Here is a 17,203-nt window from a genome sequence, read left to right as displayed (position 1 = left end):
TCAGATAAAAACACTTCGTGTTCACTGTAGTCAGCTGTTCAGAGCAAACTGACCTGCTGTTCATATAAAGTACGGATTGTTTGAATCATCTGGGCTCAGTCATTTAATAAACATCAGAACCAAGAACAGACCTTAGTCAACAGACGCTGTGAAACAGTTTGTGTTTATTCAGTCAACAAATTCACTCAAGTAACAAAAAACCACGTTCAACACATCCACCTCGGTCAGAATCAGAACCACCTGCTTCTCAAATCATAGTAAAAGTGGAAAAAGACAACGTTTCCATCCAAGTGTCTCCAGGTGGTTTTACTGGTGCCGTCACAAAGACGACTGGATCGCTTCTGTTTTCCTCAGAGTCACAACAGTCTTCATTAAGTCTACGATGGCAAACACCGATACTTTAAATCTGTCTCGTACATATCGGATCGACATGGAGGCAACGGTGGTGCCGTGGCAGCTGGCTGAGACCACTGCCGGGTCAGAGACCACTGTTCAGGGAAGTGTTTCAACATCTGTAAGAGTGAAACCACTGGATGTTTGTGACAGAACCAGGTGCTTAAGACTCTAACCAGGTGGTTTTGTATCTTAAGCTAACCGGACCACAACATGAACTGAGCCTGTAGAAACAAAGGTGTAAGGTATCCATGGTTTGTAGAAAGATGAATTGCCAGCATTTATTCTGGTGAACAGGTTGATAATGGAGCCGGTCTACAGGAACCAGTCCGAACCCTGGTGGTGTTATTACTGTACGGACACGACATTAAAACACAAACCTGTCAGAACGGTGAGAGGGAACATGAGTCTGAATCTATCTGAAGTAAGTTTTATAAACCAGTGAAGTTTGTGTTGTTCTGACTCAGAACACGTCCAGGTTCAGTTTGGGTTTTCCCAGTTTGCCCAGTAAGTCCAGTCCGGTCTGAGCAGCCAGCAGAGACACCATGTTGTTGCAGCCGGAGCTCACCGCCACGTCATACGCCGTCTGACCGCCGGCGTTCCTGCGCCTCACGCTGGCCTTACAGCTGAAAGAACAACAGCCACAGGTGACCAGGTGAAGTGTGATGAAGACGTGTGTGTGTGTGTGTGTTATGTGTGTGTGTGTATGAAGGTAAATCGATGTCAAAACAACCAGAGAGACGCGCAGCAACGTGTGTGCACGCATGATAACTTTGTTGTGTGTGCGTGCAGATTGTATTTCACACGTAACAAGAAGCTGCGTGCGTATGAAGCAGCGTGCGCACGTCTGTCCGTCACTGTTTGACAAATGATGTTACGCGTTCACACACACGTGCGGTCGCAGTTTCTGATGCTACGCAACCGGAAGTTGATCTGCATCGCGCGCACCAGTCCGCGTACATGAAGTGTCGTCAACCAGGGGAGGCAGCAGCGAGCCAGACACTGCCACGCTGCTGCTCGAGTCCTCAGCGGGACCAGGAGGGTGGATCGTGTCACTCCAGTCATCAGATCTTTGGACTGTCTCCCTGTCTGTCGGCCGCATCCGCCCCCCCGCACCCCATCAGCCTCCCTACCCACTGCATTACGCTTTAAAAAAATAAAGACTGACTTACATTTATCTGTTTCATATGATTAATGCATAGATCTATGCTTCTGATGTGAAATGCAGCCTGCCTGACTACATACAGTAGCCTGGGCATCTGGCATAGGAGTCAGGCTGCACATGGACCTGGTGCGCTCCGAGGTGGAGCGGCGTTTTGATCAGGAAGGACTCCGCATAGCTGCAGGGCGAGAGCAGGCAGTTCTTGAGGCGGCTCAGGGGAAACGAGTGGATGTGGGTTCCCTGGAACTGACCCCCTTTCCACCAGAGCGGCTAAGCCTTGAGCTGGACATACTGAGGGATGTGTGTAGGGACGAGAAGTTAGCTCCATCCAGGATGTGTCCATCCTGCACACCTTGCAGCCCCAAACCCGCTCCATGCTGTCGGTGGTGGAGAAGCTCATTAAGCTGTCTGGCCCTGCCAATATCTGTCCGGCATCCGAGCGCTCTTTCTCAGCCCTGCGCAGGCTGAAAACCTGGCTGCAACACCATGACGCAGGAGAGACGAACACATTTAACCGTTATGAACGTTCACAGTGACCTTATGGATGAAAGCGATGTCTCGACCCTGCTTAAAATCTTCATCAGTAGGTCAACTGAGAGAAGGTCCACTTATGGAAATGCATGAAAGCCCTGAGTCAGGAGCAGACTTTTCTTTTTTTCATTCAAGGGTACAAATAATGCTGTTATGTTCCTTAAATGGCCTGATGTAGTTATCAAAGTTTCATTTTCTTAACAAAGATGCTGTGTTCATCCATCTAGTTCTCTTATAACTGCATGCCATTATAAAATAACTTCAAATCAAATCCTTAATCATTGATAAAAGTGCGTGCTTCCCCCGCCCCTCCCAACAGAAATCCTGCCCCCCCTCTCAGAAAATAGTCCCGACGTCCAGACCTCTCAGGTCATTTGGGATCTGCTCTCTGTCAAAACTAAACATGGAGAAGTAGCGTTTCGTTTTTATGTTCCACGTTGGAACAAGCTCCCTGAAAACCGTCGGTCTGCTGCAGCTCACAGTTTCCTTAAATCAGGGATGAAGACTTTTCTGTTTGCTGCCTTTGATTAAATCAAACCTGAGCCTTCTTCTCACACTGCACTGTAACTTTTATTCTGTTTTATCTGCCTTGTTTAGTTTTTATATCTGTCTCCTGTCCCATATACTTAATTGTACTTACAGTAATGTGATTAATGTCTTTTTTATGATGCCTGTTGCTTTTACTTGCTGTATACTTTATGTAATGCACTTTGAATTGTCTTGTTGTTGAAATGTACTATACAAATAAACTTGTCTTGCCTGGTGAGCTTTACCATAATTTATTCACTTTATTCACTTTTCTTTAAAAATGGCTGATATTGAAGTAAATACAAAATTAGGCTTCAGACTTGTTATGCCGAGAAGTGCCTGCCTGCTAAGAACTGCATGCCCGTCACGGGACGTGCACAGCTAACAAAAAAACAAACAGTATCAAGGTCACTAAGTTTCTGCCCGTGTTTTCCCAGTTAGGCTACAACTAATAATATATATACAATTAGACTCTCATCGGCCGGGAGTGTGTTGCAGCTATTCAGGTGCACAAACCTAACGCACCTCTCCAGCGGTCCCAGCAGTCCTCAATGAACTGATCACCTGCGGGGGGCGTGGTTAACTTACAAATGTTTGTCACTGATTTTGTGTCTTATGTGAGAAACAAAGTAAAGAAACAGCAGCAGAACTCTTTCTCTGTCTCCACTGAACACATGAATCATGTCATGCAGAAGCCTGTGTGTCTGTATCTCGTATTGATCGATGGCTCCATCTACTGGATGAAAGTGGAACACAACAACTACGGATGCGTTCATGTACGCGGAGTGTTGCGCACGGTGCAGATCAACTTCCAGTCGCACATCAGAATCTGCGACCGCACGTGTGTGTGAACGCGTAACAACATTTGTCAAACAGTGACAGACAGACGTGCGCACGCTGCTTCGTACGCACGCAGCTTCTTGTTACGCGTGACGTAGTTTGCGCACGTCATTTCCGCCTACGTGTGAGAAAAATGTTCAGTTATCTTCATGCGAGTGTTAATGCGTGTTCGCAAAGAACGCATGAATGTTACGCGTAGTCACTGCGCGTCGTGTGATTACCGGCGTCCAGCAGTCATCACGCGTGAACGTGCACGTGAACGGGGGACCATTATAAGTCAATGAGGAATTACACGTCAGAAGCTGCTCGCTGCACAGGCGCGTGTGACACGTTCAGTTGATATGTGCACACGCATTATGACACGATTCTACTGCCATAGTGTGTGTTGTGTGTGGGTGTGGAGGTGTATATGTGTGTGTGTGTGTGTGTGTGTGTGTGTGCCACACCTGAGCAGGACTGTAGCACACTGCAGACCTTCAGAGCCTCGAGCTGCAGCTTCATGCAGAGCTGAGTTCTTCATCCTGAGGAGGAGGAGTTCACCTTCATCACGTGTGACACATTACATCACATAACATCATGTTATATAATCTCTCTCACTACATAATCTACATGAACGTGTCAGATGTGTTGAGTGCAGATCAAAGAGCTCCTGATCACTTGGATGATCAATCACAGAACGATCAGTCAATCATCATCTCTCTTGTTTGTGTTTGGTACAAACACGACGTGACGCCTCTCAGTGCATTGTGGGATAACAATAAAGAGGCGGGGCAATGAGCCCGCCAGCTGAGCCGTGATTGGCTTTGTCATCGAACAAAGACGCAGAAATAACAATAATAATTCTGAGGTTTAGCGGCTCGACTCTTTAAAGTCTTCTTACTGTCCCGACTGCTCGTCCACGTCCGCTCCTCGCTGCACCAAAACAGGAAGTGCATCATGGTGGCCGTTCACCACGGCAACCGCCAGAGCGTGTCGGCCAACCCTGCCGCAGCAGGAGGGGTCCGCCCCCTGGTGGTTGATGAGAAAACAAACAGACCAATCAGAGTCAACTGGGTCAGGAGATCCAGAGGAGGCTGCTGATTGGCTGCACAGGCTCTTACCTGATCCAGGAGCTGCTGGATGACGCTGATCTGACCTCGACCCGGACCCAGTTCCTTCAGTAGCTGAAGGTCTTTCACCTTGAACCAGAAGACCCAGGAGAACAAGGAGAACCAGGAGAACAAGGAGAACCAGGAGAACAGGGAGAACAAGGAGAACCAGGAAAAACAGTGTCACTCAGATCTGTTCAGATCAACTTCAGTTTCTTCTTCTTCTGATTTATCATCAGTTTCAGAAACACACGTTCTTACCGGAGGTTTGGGCATCAGGTTGGGTTTGGGAGGTTTCATCACACCTGTGGACACATCACTTCCTGTCAGACACAAACAGAACCACTGAGGAGACTCAGTCCATACGACAAAGACGTCTTTTCAACACGCTGTGAGAACATGTGCTGCGTTCCAGACACAGGATCCCCGTGACCGCTGTCCTCGTTATGAGATGTCTGACAGCTGCTCCCTCAGGAAGCCGGGTCCATAAATGTGCGCCGAACGAGCCCGAGAGCAACAGGCCGTCTCCAGTCTGTTTCCTTTACACTCCGTCATTCTACATCTTTAACTCCTGAAGTTTAATTGTAGCTTATTATTCCTATTAGTGTAATAAAATAAGAATCTTTTCCCCTCCAGGCCACCGTACCCTGATGATCCCACACGATGTGATTTCTTCCTGCTCAGATCACTTTTAAACCTGTCGGACAGTTTAATGAACGTTGTTAACCAACATTTAAAAAGCGTTTGCTGTTGGTTCTTACTGAGTCCGCTGCTGTCGGAGGATCGCTCTGTAACACTGCTCAGAGTCTCGGTCCGACCTGCAGTCAGTCCAACACCATCAGCTGATGGATCCACCTGAGACCAAACACACCGTCAGCCCACACTCGGTTCATCAAACACACGGCGAGTCCAGCTGACACATTGTACAACGGACCTGTTTTTCTTCCCGCCCGGCCGACACGAAGCTGACGGTCACACTGACCTCATACTGATCTTCCTGGATCACAGCAGAAACCATCTGAAGGAACACAACACGTCATGTGACAAACAGGAAGTAAACCACACTACTGCTCCACCTGGTCAGGTGAGCCCGATGCCTCACACCAGGTATGTCGAGCTGTCTGAAACTGATCCTGTCGTACAGTGTTAGTTTACTTCAATCAGGCTCAGTCATCATCTCCTCCTGATGATATAAAGTCAGGCTCAGTCATCGTCTCCTCCTGATGATATAAAGTCAGGCTCAGTCATCGTCTCCTCCTGATGATATAAAGTCAGGCTCAGTCATCTGGATTTAACTTTTAGGTTGAACTGCTCCTTTAATCCCACAGGTGATGTCACTACTGGACAGGTGAGGTGCAAGTGAGGTGAGGCGTACCCGGCCCAGGCGAGGCTCTCCCAGTAGAGCCCTGAAGGGGGCGTTGTTCTGAGTGTAGCTCCTCAAATGACCACACACATGATCCAACTGCTTCCTCCAGTAACCTGAGGACATGGACGGGTCATGAGACGACATGTGAAACACCCTGTTCCCCTGTAGTGGTGTCAGTGGTGGTGTCAGTAGTGTCAATGGTGTCAGTGGTGTCAGTAGTGTCAATGGTGTCAGTAGTGTCAGTGGTGTCAGTGGTGTCAATGGTGTCAGTAGTGTCAGTGGTGTCAGTAGTGGTGTCAGTAGTGTCAGTGGTGGTGTCAGTAGTGTCAGTGGTGTCAGTGGTGGTGTCAGTAGTGTCAGTAGTGTCAGTGGTGTCAGTAGTGGTGTCAGTAGTGTCAGTGGTGTCAGTGGTGTCAGTGGTGTCAGTAGTGTCAGTGGTGTCAGTGGTGTCAGTGGCGTCAGTGGTGTCAGTGGTGTGAGTAGTGTCAGTAGTGTCAGTGGTGTCAGTAGTGTCAGTAGTGTCAGTGGTGGTGTCAGTAGTGTCAGTGGTGTCAGTGGCGTCAGTGGTGTCAGTGGTGTGAGTAGTGTCAGTAGTGTCAGTGGTGTCAGTGGTGTCAGTAGTGTCAGTAGTGTCAGTAGTGTCAGTGGTGGTAGCAGTAGTGTCAGTGGTGGTGTCAGTAGTGTCAGTGGTGTCAGTGGTGGTAGCAGTAGTGTCAGTGGTGGTGTCAGTAGTGTCAGTGGTGTCAGTGGTGGTATCAGTAGTGTCAGTGGTGTCAGTGGTGTTAGTAGTGTCAGTAGTGTCAGTGGTGTCAGTGGTGTTAGTAGTGTCAGTAGTGTCAGTGGTGGTGTCAGTAGTGTCAGTGGTGTCAGTGGTGTCAGTAGTGGTGTCAGTAGTGTCAGTAGTGTCAGTGGTGGTGTCAGTGGTGTCAGTAGCGTCAGTGGTGTCAGTGGTGTCAGTAGTGTCAGTAGTGTCAGTGGTGTCAGTGGTGGTATCAGTAGTGTCAGTGGTGGTGTCAGTAGTGTCAGTGGTGTCAGTGGTGTCAGTGGTGGTATCAGTAGTGTCAGTGGTGTCAGTGGTGTCAGTGGTGGTATCAGTAGTGTCAGTGGTGGTGTCAGTAGTGTCAGTGGTGTCAGTGGTGTCAGTGGTGGTGTCAGTGGTGTCAGTGGTGTCAGTGGTGGTGTCAGTAGTGTCAGCGGTGTCAGTGGTGTCAGTAGTGTCAGTGGTGTCAGTGGTGGTGTCAGTAGTGTCAGTGGTGGTGTCAGTAGTGTCAGTAGTGTCAGTGATGGTGTCAGTAGTGTCAGTGGTGTCAGTGGTGTCAATGGTGTCAGTGGTGTCAGTAGTGTCAGTGTGGTGTCAGTGGTGTCAGTGGTGTCAGTAGTGTCAGTGGTGGTGTCAGTAGTGTCAGTGGTGTCAGTGGTGGTGTCAGTGGTGTCAGTGGTGTCAGTGGTGGTGTCAGTAGTGTCAGTTGTGTCAGTGGTGGTGTCAGTAGTGTCAGTGGTGTCAGTAGTGTCAGTAGTGTCAGTGGTGTCAGTGGTGTCAGTAGTGTCAGTAGTGTCAGTGGTGTCAATGGTGTCAGTAGTGTCAGTAGTGTCAGTGGTGGTGTCAGTAGTGTCAGTGGTGTCAGTGGTGGTGTCAGTAGTGTCAGTGGTGTCAGTGGTGGTGTCAGTGGTGGTGTCAGTAGTGTCAGTTGTGTCAGTGGTGGTGTCAGTAGTGTCAGTGGTGTCAGTGGTGGTGTCAGTGGTGTCAGTGGTGTCAGTAGTGTCAGTGGTGGTGTCAGTAGTGTCAGTGGTGTCAGTGGTGGTGTCAGTGGTGTCAGTGGTGTCCGTAGTGGTGTCCGTAGTGGTGTCAGTAGTGGTGTCAGTAGTGTCAGGGGTGTCAGTGGTATCAGTGGTGTCAGTAGTAGTGTCAGTGGTGTCAGTGGTGTCAGTAGTGTCAGTGGTGGTGTCAGTGGTGTCAGTGGTATCAGTGGTGTCAGTGGTGGTGTCAGCATCTGACCTCTGCCCGGGCTGATGGCGGTCAGTAGCTGTCGGCCGTCTCTGGGCACCTGCTGCCTGCTGAGTTCTAGCGCCCTCTGTTGCTCTTTCCTGTGTAGCTCAGTGGCTGATGGGTAATAGAGTCCAACAGTCTGTGTGCACTGCTCTGCAGTGGGTGTGGTCATCCTAACCCTGGGGGCGGGGTCAGACGAGGGCGTGGCCTGCCAGGTGACATCATGGGAAGTTGTGGCTGCAGCCTGCTCACACACACGGAGAGAACAGCAAGTCTCAAGTGTGCTGTTCAGAATTATACACTGAGTTAGCGACATGACTTCAGCCGTGAAGCATACTCGTTTGGCGGCGCCACCTCCAACAGGTCGTCTGATGTTACTATAGGATGAGGGCGGGGCCGGTGCTTCCAAGAAGATGCCGCAGGCGGCGCAGTAGAAGGCGTATGGGTCTCCGCTCGCGCCACATCGCCAACAAATCACACAGCTGGCTGCATGAACAGGCTAGAAACACATTCATCACATCACTACATGTCCCACAATGCTTCTCTCTCCAGACTAGCTTAGCACAAAGACTGGATGCACGGAGAAACTTCTCCATACAAAAACATACAAAAACTGAAAACTTTATGCAAATATTGACAATTTCCAACCACAGAATTCACAAGAGGCTATTCTATCATCAACAATGAGGAGTGATGCTAACATTAGCTAGCATGCTACTGATTTTTGTAAGTCTTCTCAAGCCATAAAGTGTCTTGAAGACTATTAATGTATTTTTACAACCAGGACCTGAAGCACAAACTTTAAAATACATATAGTACAAACTTTATTAGCTCTTTATTAGCTTTATCGCAGTTTCAGTTAGCATGTAGCTACTTAGCTGCAAAGAGCTGCGACAGAGCAGCAAAAACGTTCCACCTCTGTGAATCACTACAAGGGAGAAGCAGGTGGACGCTGCCTCTCTGAACACTGAGTGTTCTCAGGTGAGTCCAGGACCGGCTGCTCAGCTGGACAGTAATGTTGGCTAACACGGTGTTCTCAGGTGTTCTCAGGCGTGTCCTCACCTTTGAGCCACACCAGTCACAGAATCTGGCATCGCACCGGTTCATACGTTTACATCTGGAGCAGGACAAAATCCTGCTGTCTGCTGACGGGACAGAGGGGGCGCTGTCCTCGACACACACAGCCTGCAGCAGCACACACACACACACACAATATAATAATACACAGTAAGATGAAAAGTGAAATCTCTGCAGATTTATCTGTTAAAGCAGTGCAAATGTAATTGTGTGTGTGTGTGTGTGTGTGTGTGTGTGTGTGTCTCACCGGTTGCAGGCGGCTCTCACAGGTCAAACAGCTGGAGATGTGAGCTGGATTTCCACTCCCACAGCCAACACACACCACATGACCCTGCACAGCACACACACACACACACAGACACACACACACTGCTGACCACTGAGGGAATGTAACTGAGTACATTTACTTGAGTATTTCCATTTTCTGTTACTTTATACTTCCACTTCATTTATCTGATGACTTTAGTTACTAGTTACTTTACAGATTACATTTTTAAATTAATTGATTTTCTCATCAATCAGATAAAACAGTGATGTGTGTGTGTGTGTGTGTGTCTCTGTGTGTGTGTGTGTGTGTGTGTGTATACCTGCAGTGTGTGTGTGGCCTGTGGCTGTAGCTGTTGATGGACGGGTTCCTCACAGATTAAACAAGTGTGTGTGTTGACAGGAACCAGTGTGTTACAGAACACACAGCAAACCGCCTGACAACACACACACACACACACACACACACACACACAGACACAGACACACACACACACACACACGTTACTGATGACAGACGACCAGGAAACAACAGAACTAAACGCTGCACCCTTTCAAAGTAAAGGTCTTGTAGAGGTCCAGACCTCAGAGCTGTGAACTCGTTGCCAGAACAGACGTTTCTATTATTTAGTCCACCCCATGACCATCAGAGCCTGACTGACAGAAACAGTCTAATGCAGCACAAACATGATCGGATCAGCACGGAACCAGGTGAACCGAATCACCTGGACACTGCTCAGTGTGATGTGGGACAGACAGGTGTAGGTGCAGTACCTGTCCTCCCTCAGCAGGGGGCCGTCTGTGTGCAGGTAACAGAGGAACCGCAGCTCCACACTGAGCACAGAACCGAGCCAATGGGTCAGAGGGACGAAGACCCAAACACTGAACACACCTGGACAGACAGGTAGAGAGACAGACAGGTAAGGAGACAGAGAGACAGAGAGACAGACAAAGAGACAGACAGAGCGTCTCCGTTCGTACCGCAGGAAGTCCGTCTCTCGGTTGATTCTGGACGTCTGCGTGCTGCTCAGCTGCTTCAGCGCTCCTGAACTCTGACAGACAGGAAACAGAACACAATAAGAGTCAACACAGACCCGTCTCAGTGCCACAGTGGGGTTAGTGTTAGTTTGGTTGTGTTTGGTCCGTTTACTGCTGACTGGGAACGTCTGGAACGTTCAGTTTGGGCAGCCGGGTTTGGAGAACCTAGCCGACCGTTCAGAAAACGAGGGCCTGATTTAGGAGAGGTATTTCCCATCATCCTCGGCTCTGAAGACAAAGAACAGGACAGAAAGAATGAAGTGAACAGGTAGACCAGGTTAGTTTGTACCAAGCTAGGCTAAACACATCGCGGGCCGGACACCAAGGACCGGCCAACGTCTCTGACATCTGTCTTGAGTTAGCTTAACGGTCAAATTAGCTTAGAGTTAGCGTCTAAGTCCAATTAGCTTAGCATTAGCCTCAAAGTCCAATAAGCTCAGAGTTAGCTTTTAGGTCCAGTTAGCAAAGAATTAACGTCTCATTCGTGACCCCTGGCTCCAGTCAAATGAACCCAGCTGACTGCAGGATGGTCTGCTGGTTAGCTTGTTAGCTGACAACCTACAACATGTACATCAGACAGACTTGGAGTTTTGTGCTAGGCTAACAGTTTCCCCCAGCATCAAGTGTTTGTGCTAAGCTAAGCTAAACACATGGACTGTCGTGGACATACAGTGTTGGTTCTGTTTGAAATAAGAAAAGTCAGAACAGACCTGGAGGCCTCAGTGAAGAACCAGCAGGGTTCTCAGCAGACCACGAGGTTCCTTCGGACGGACGCTGAACTGAAAACTAAAGACAAATGAATGTGGACTGTGACGTTAACTTCAGGGAGGGAATCTGAGATCTGGGGCTGATGGGAAATATAGTCTGGAGTCAGAGAAATGTTTGATTACCTGCTGGTCGCTCTGCAGGACGTTCTCCACGTTCTCCTTCGAGTTTGAATCCACAAGTTCAACAGAGAAAACCTTTGTCACTGTGGAGCTCTCTCTGCCATCACTACAGACACACAGACAGACAGGTGAGACAGACAGACGATTCCGACCTGTTTGAAGAACATGTGTTTCTCCTCAGAGTTTGAGGTGTTGTCAGGTGAGCAGTTACCTGGTGACAGCTACGGCTCTGACAGCCACCCGACCAGCTGGCAGCAGGATGGGCTCGCTGTACTTCCTGCTACTGCCTGCTGGACCCCGCTGCACTGCTGCCGGCCTCGATCCATCCAGAGTGTAGAAGATCAATACTCCAGGAGTGTCTGCAGAGGCAAATACACTTGTCAATACACCTGTCATACACCTTTCAATACCTGTCATACACATGTCAATACCTGTCATACACCTGTCAATACACCTGTCAATACACCTGTCATACACCTGTCATACACCTGTCATACACCTGTCAATACACCTGTCATACACCTGTCAATACACCTGTCAATACCTGTCATACACCTGTCAATACACCTGTCATACACCTGTCACTACCTGTCATACACCTGTCAATACACCTGTCAATACCCAACAGACAGGTGAGGTTGTACCTGACTGGATGGACACAGGTGTGTTGGTGTCGATGTGGTTCTTGGCTCTGTGTCGTTGGATGATGGGAATGATGAGCGGGGCTGACACTGCTCCTGCTGTCATGACGACGACTGCCTGTCAGGTAATCAATCAATCAATCAATCAATCAATCAATTAGTAGTGGTTGAGAACTCAGATAATTAACTTCAGCAGTAGAACACGATTTAAAAATACTCTTACAAGTCAAAGTCCTGCATGAATCTACTCAAGTAAAAGTACAGCTCGTGTTTATAGTTACATGTACTAACATATCTAAAGTAAAAGCACAGAAGTATAGTTACGTGTACGTAACGTATCCAAAGTAAAAGCACAGAAGTATAGTTACGTGTACGTAACATATCTAAAGTACAAGTACAGAAGTATAGTTACGTGTACGTAACGTATCTAAAGTACAAGTACAGAAGTATAGTTACGTGTACGTAACGTATCCAAAGTAAAAGTACAGAAGTATAGTTACGTGTACGTAACGTATCTAAAGTACAAGTACAGAAGTATAGTTACGTGTACGTAACGTATCTAAAGTACAAGCACAGAAGTATAGTTACGTGTACGTAACGTATCCAAAGTAAAAGCACAGAAGTATAGTTACGTGTACGTAACGTATCTAAAGTACAAGTACAGAAGTATAGTTACGTGTACGTAACGTATCTAAAGTACAAGTACAGAAGTATAGTTACGTGTACGTAACGTATCCAAAGTAAAAGTACAGAAGTATAGTTACGTGTACGTAACGTATCTAAAGTACAAGTACAGAAGTATAGTTACATGTACGTAACGTTTCTGTTAAAACATGTTTACAACTTCATCATTCTGATTGGTTCACCATGACGTCATTAACATCCCAGCTGTGAGGCTGTGAACAGTCTTTAAATAAGTAACTGTAACTGTATTTAGTTACTTTACACAAGCTGAAGTCTGTCTGTCTGTCCTCCTGTATTATGTGTGATAAAACAGGCGGACACCGGGCCCGACATGAAGCAGGACCTGATGAACATGATCTTACTGGAGATGAAGGTTCGGATGAAGGTTCGGATGAAGCTGTCGAGCTGCTCCGAGCGGCGTCTGTGTACGGAAGCGTCTCCAAAGCAACGAGCTCTGCCCTACGCGCATGCGCTCATTGACGATATATATTTTATTAGAGTTGAATCAATTAAAACAAACTTTTCTTAAAATACAAATAGAAGTAAAATGTAAGTTTGTTCGTTTCTTTTTAAATGAACAGTCGTCACAGAGAAACAGTCAGTCCAGAGTTCACATTCACGGTTCAGTCAACATCTTTGTGCTTTTGTCTCCGGTTGTATTCATCAATATGAACAAGGTTACGTCAGATGAATGTGACGTTTGACCTCTGACCTTCAGTCCGCTCAGTCACGAGGACGAACGCGAGGACGGTGAATGTTTCAGGTTAACTTCAGTCTGTTGTTTTCTTTTGAACAGGCACTTTTCAGGACACCCCGCCGGCAGCTAACTTTTCAGGACCCTGAACTAGCATGTCCGCCTGACAACATTAGCCACACGGCGAACCAGCAGTCAGAACACTCCTGACAGGAAAGTGAAGACAACAGAGTTAAAACCTAAAGACAACAGAGGTAAAATGGCGGAAGTGAAAGTGAAGAAGGAGACGAACCTGTCGGAACCGGCGGAAATCGAGAACAGGTCGGTCCGGTAACGTTAGCGAGCCTTACCCTTCAGCCTGCTGCTGTTTACTGGAAGCGGTGCGCCTTACTCCGTGCAGATTCTGTCCAATTGAATGTGTATGTTGTTATCATCGGACACACGAAGCCCACATGTCGAGAATAAAGCCTTGTCCTGGACCGCTGCGTCCTTGTTGTTAACTCCGCACTCAGGCAGCGCGTCCATCTCAAGTACTTTCCCCAAATTGTTGGAATTGGCTGCGCGTTGACTGTCCTCACAGTGTTACAGAAGGGAGACTGAGCGCCACAGGAGTGATTGTTTCATGGTAGAGGTTCGGCCCAGTGTTCCGAATGTGTTGCCGAATTCAAGGATCAGTCATGTCTCTTAATTTAGCTGTTCATTGTGATTCTTTGGGTTTAAATGTCCCTGTGCAGCGTGTGGACGTCAGCAGAACCACTGAACTGTTTGAATCCAGCTCGGTCCAGTTTGTTTTTGTGTCTTTTGGATCAGACTTGAGTTCAGCTCGGTACATGACGTCACTGTGATGCAAATGATTAACATGAAACACGTTTTAATCAATGAAACATAAACAGAGTCACTAATAATTCTGATTTATTACGTCACACTAAGAAGCAGTTTTTCCTTTTATTGAACAAAAATAAATGTTTGTACAGAACAGAAACACATTATATCATTATGATCCAGAACCAAATGTTCTGAGCTTTAGTTTAGATCAATATAAAATATACATTCATGATCAATAGAAAAATGTCTGAAAGTTCACATCTGAGAATCTGAAGTGTGTGTGTGTGTGTGTGTGTGTGTGTGTGTGTGTGCTGCAGGATCAAAGAGCTGTGTCAGCAGTTTCCTCACGGTATCACGGACCAGGTGATCCAGAATGACCTGCCTCACCTGGAGCCTCAGCAGAGAGCCATGGCCATCAACAAGCTGCTGTCACTGGTCAGTCTCATGGTGATGACGTCACTGTGCATTCCTCTCTCCTGATTGGCTGCCTGGCTGTAAATGCTTGTGATCAGAGTGATTGATCCGTTGTTGATGATGTCATGTTCAGGGTCAGCTGGACCTGCTGAGGAACAGCTCAGGTCTCCTGTACAGGATGAAGGACATACAGAGCACCAGGTACACACACACACACACACACACACACACACACACACACACACACACACACACACATGTTTGGGTGAACTGTCCCTTTAACATCAGAACTGGGTGCTGTGGCGCCTGCAGAGACAAAGTTAACAAACACCGTTGATCATCAGTCGATCACACTCTCGTGTCTCAGCGAGCGGTCAGCTGTGACATGAACACCAGCTGACTCTGACTCTGACCAGCGTGTTTGTTGTCGTTGTGTTTCAGTAAGATGAAAGGTTCTGACAACCAGGAGAAACTGGTCTATCAGATCATCGAGGACGCAGGAAACAAAGGTAACAAGCTGAACCTTCGTCACATCATCCTCATCGTCACACACACACACACACACACACACACACAATCTGTACACAGCTGCTCATTCTGTTTACAATATGTTCACACTGAAAGTATCTCAGTGAACTTGAGCAGACGGACCAGGTGTGTGTCTGACAGCAGAGATAACAGAGTGAGACTGATGAAGCTTCATCACTGTAGCTCCTCCATCACCTCCACTCACAGTCCATGAGACACACATGGTCTCCTGTAAACACACAGCAGGTGTGGTTGAGGTGTGGTTGAGGTGTGGTTCTGTGCTGCAGGGATCTGGAGCAGAGACATCCGCTTCAAGAGCAACCTTCCTCTGACGGAGATCAACAAGATCCTGAAGAACCTCGAGAGCAAGAAACTGATCAAAGCCGTCAAATCTGTGGCCGTGAGTTTCAGACCGACCCAAACACTCAAACTGTCTTTGTTCTGACGAGCCAATGCTGTGGAGATACCAGGTTTCCTCTCTGTGTTGTGTGCAGGCGTCGAAGAAGAAGGTGTACATGTTGTACAACCTGCAGCCGGACCGCTCGGTGACCGGCGGGGCCTGGTACAGCGACCAGGACTTTGAGTCCGAGTTTGTTGAAGTTCTGAACCAGCAGTGCTTCAAGTTCCTGCAGAGCAAGGTACAAAGAAAACTTTATTTAAACAGCTGTGAGGTCGACATTAAAGCTGCAGTATGTAAAAATTCAAACAAAAAGGGGGCCACATATCCACAAAGTAACCGCTAGTTAGCCATGCGCTTAGCGCTCCTAAGCTGAATTGGCGTAAACTGGGAGCTCAGAGCAGCGGGGCGTCGTTGGTGTTCACTAATATAAGTTTAGTTTTAGTTCACTTAATTAATCTGAGAGGAACATCTCAGTCTGGACTGTTGTCAGCTGATCAACTCCTCCATGAGAAGCTTTAAAATGACCAGCAGGAGGCAGCAGAGTCACTGTGGAGTCAACTGTGTGTGTGTGTGTGTGTGTGTGTGTGTGTGTGTGCGTGCGTGCAGGCTGAAGCAGCGAGGGACAGTAAACAGAGTCCGATGGTCCAGAGGAACAGCTCCTTCGCCACCTCACATGAAGTCTGGAAGTACATCTGTGAGCTGGGAATCAGCAAGGTGATGCCCACGGCCACGCCCCTTTGATGACATCACACACCTTAGATTGGCCCAGCACACACCACCCATACTGTCGGTATCATCATCTCTGATGTTGGTCCAGAACAAACGTCCATTAATCCTCTTAGAAGTCAGAGAAGAAAGATTCTGCAGAACTCCACTGAGAATCTTCAAGTTTCCTTCAGTATCAAAGTAATCTATTACATCCATGAGAACACTGCAGGCAGGAGCTGCTACCAGACCATCCAGTACTCTGACAGGAGACATCACCTGTAGCTGACATCACAGCACCTTAATGAGCTTTAAGTGGTTCTGTCTGCTGATTGGTTCACAAACAGGGCTGTGTGTTGGTGTTAGCATGTTAGCAGCAGATTAGCAACAACATTGTGACAGTGAGCTGATAACATATATATATATATATATATATATAATATCATCATAATGTGTGTTGTACAGGTGGACCTGTCCATGGACGACATCGAGACCATCCTGAACACGCTCATCTACGACGGGAAGGTGGAGATGACCGTCATCGCCGCCAAGGAGGGGACGGTGGGCAGCGTGGACGGACAGATGAAGCTTTACCGCGGTGTCAACCCCGTCATCCAGCCCACCGGGCTCGTCAGGACGCCCTGCGGACTCTGCCCGGTAACACACACACACACACACACACACACACACACACACACACACACACACCCTGGATCGGTTTAAAGGACTGAGGAGAGGCTGTCCATGTCTGACTTCCTGTTTCCTGTCCTCAGGTGTTTGACGACTGTCACGATGGAGGAGAAATCTCTCCGTCCAACTGCATCTACATGACGGAGTGGTTGGACTTCTGACGGCAGCTCGTCGCTCTGATGAAAACTGTTTTTTGATCTGTGTCGTTTATTTTGTATTTATGACGAAGTTTAATAAAAGTCTGATGTGAAGTGAACTGTGCTGATTGCGTGTATTTAATGAGTTCATAAAAAGTGTACAGGAGTCGGTATAGCTGCAGCAGCTTCACTCCTCACTCTCTCCTCAGTCTTCTGTCAGTTTGTCCAACACGAGGATTTCCTGAGCCTGGTCCTCCTCTGATGGAGGTCACTGAGCTCTGTGCTGTCAGTCTGTTGCTCTCTTTGTAAGGTGCTTATAAATAA

The 17,203-nt window shown here is 47.7% G+C and overlaps 2 protein-coding genes across 6 annotated transcripts; one reads left to right on the top strand and one right to left on the bottom strand.

Moving 5' to 3' along the window:
- Nucleotides 1-144: 144 nt before the first annotated feature.
- dzank1 (double zinc ribbon and ankyrin repeat domains 1) lies at nt 145-13,079 on the bottom strand. 5 transcript variants are annotated; one of them, XM_084383285.1, is made up of 21 exons: nt 12,849-13,079; nt 11,806-11,920; nt 11,373-11,520; nt 11,165-11,267; nt 10,985-11,060; nt 10,387-10,502; nt 10,218-10,288; nt 10,011-10,128; nt 9,560-9,673; nt 9,220-9,303; nt 8,958-9,080; nt 8,233-8,394; nt 7,905-8,139; nt 5,918-6,021; nt 5,477-5,560; nt 5,304-5,397; nt 4,804-4,865; nt 4,555-4,632; nt 4,335-4,462; nt 3,901-3,975; nt 145-1,019 (listed from the first exon to the last, which is right to left on the bottom strand). In XM_084383285.1, exons 2-21 carry the CDS (start codon nt 11,906-11,908, stop codon nt 857-859), a joined length of 2,241 nt encoding a protein of 746 aa, XP_084239411.1. In that variant the 5' UTR covers nt 11,909-11,920; nt 12,849-13,079; the 3' UTR covers nt 145-856. The 5 variants fall into 5 exon arrangements, with proteins under 5 accessions (XP_084239411.1, XP_084239414.1, XP_084239412.1 ...); XM_084383288.1 differs by having other exon boundaries at nt 4,804-4,847; XM_084383286.1 differs by lacking the exon at nt 12,849-13,079 and adding an exon at nt 12,744-12,833.
- A 231-nt stretch (nt 13,080-13,310) lies between these two features.
- Nucleotides 13,311-16,998, top strand: polr3f (polymerase (RNA) III (DNA directed) polypeptide F). Its single transcript, XM_084383333.1, has 9 exons — nt 13,311-13,501; nt 14,323-14,440; nt 14,553-14,620; nt 14,861-14,928; nt 15,235-15,347; nt 15,442-15,585; nt 15,954-16,061; nt 16,518-16,709; nt 16,826-16,998. Exons 1-9 carry the CDS (start codon nt 13,440-13,442, stop codon nt 16,901-16,903), a joined length of 951 nt encoding a protein of 316 aa, XP_084239459.1. The 5' UTR covers nt 13,311-13,439; the 3' UTR covers nt 16,904-16,998.
- The last annotated feature ends 205 nt before the right edge of the window (nt 16,999-17,203 follow it).

This window comes from Pagrus pagrus, assembly GCF_965226575.1.
Source record: "Pagrus pagrus genome assembly, chromosome: 2".
NCBI classification, from domain to species: domain Eukaryota; kingdom Metazoa; phylum Chordata; class Actinopteri; order Spariformes; family Sparidae; genus Pagrus; species Pagrus pagrus.
The sequence above is the reverse complement of the archived record's forward strand: the minus strand, read 5'-3'. Positions and strand labels throughout refer to the sequence as shown.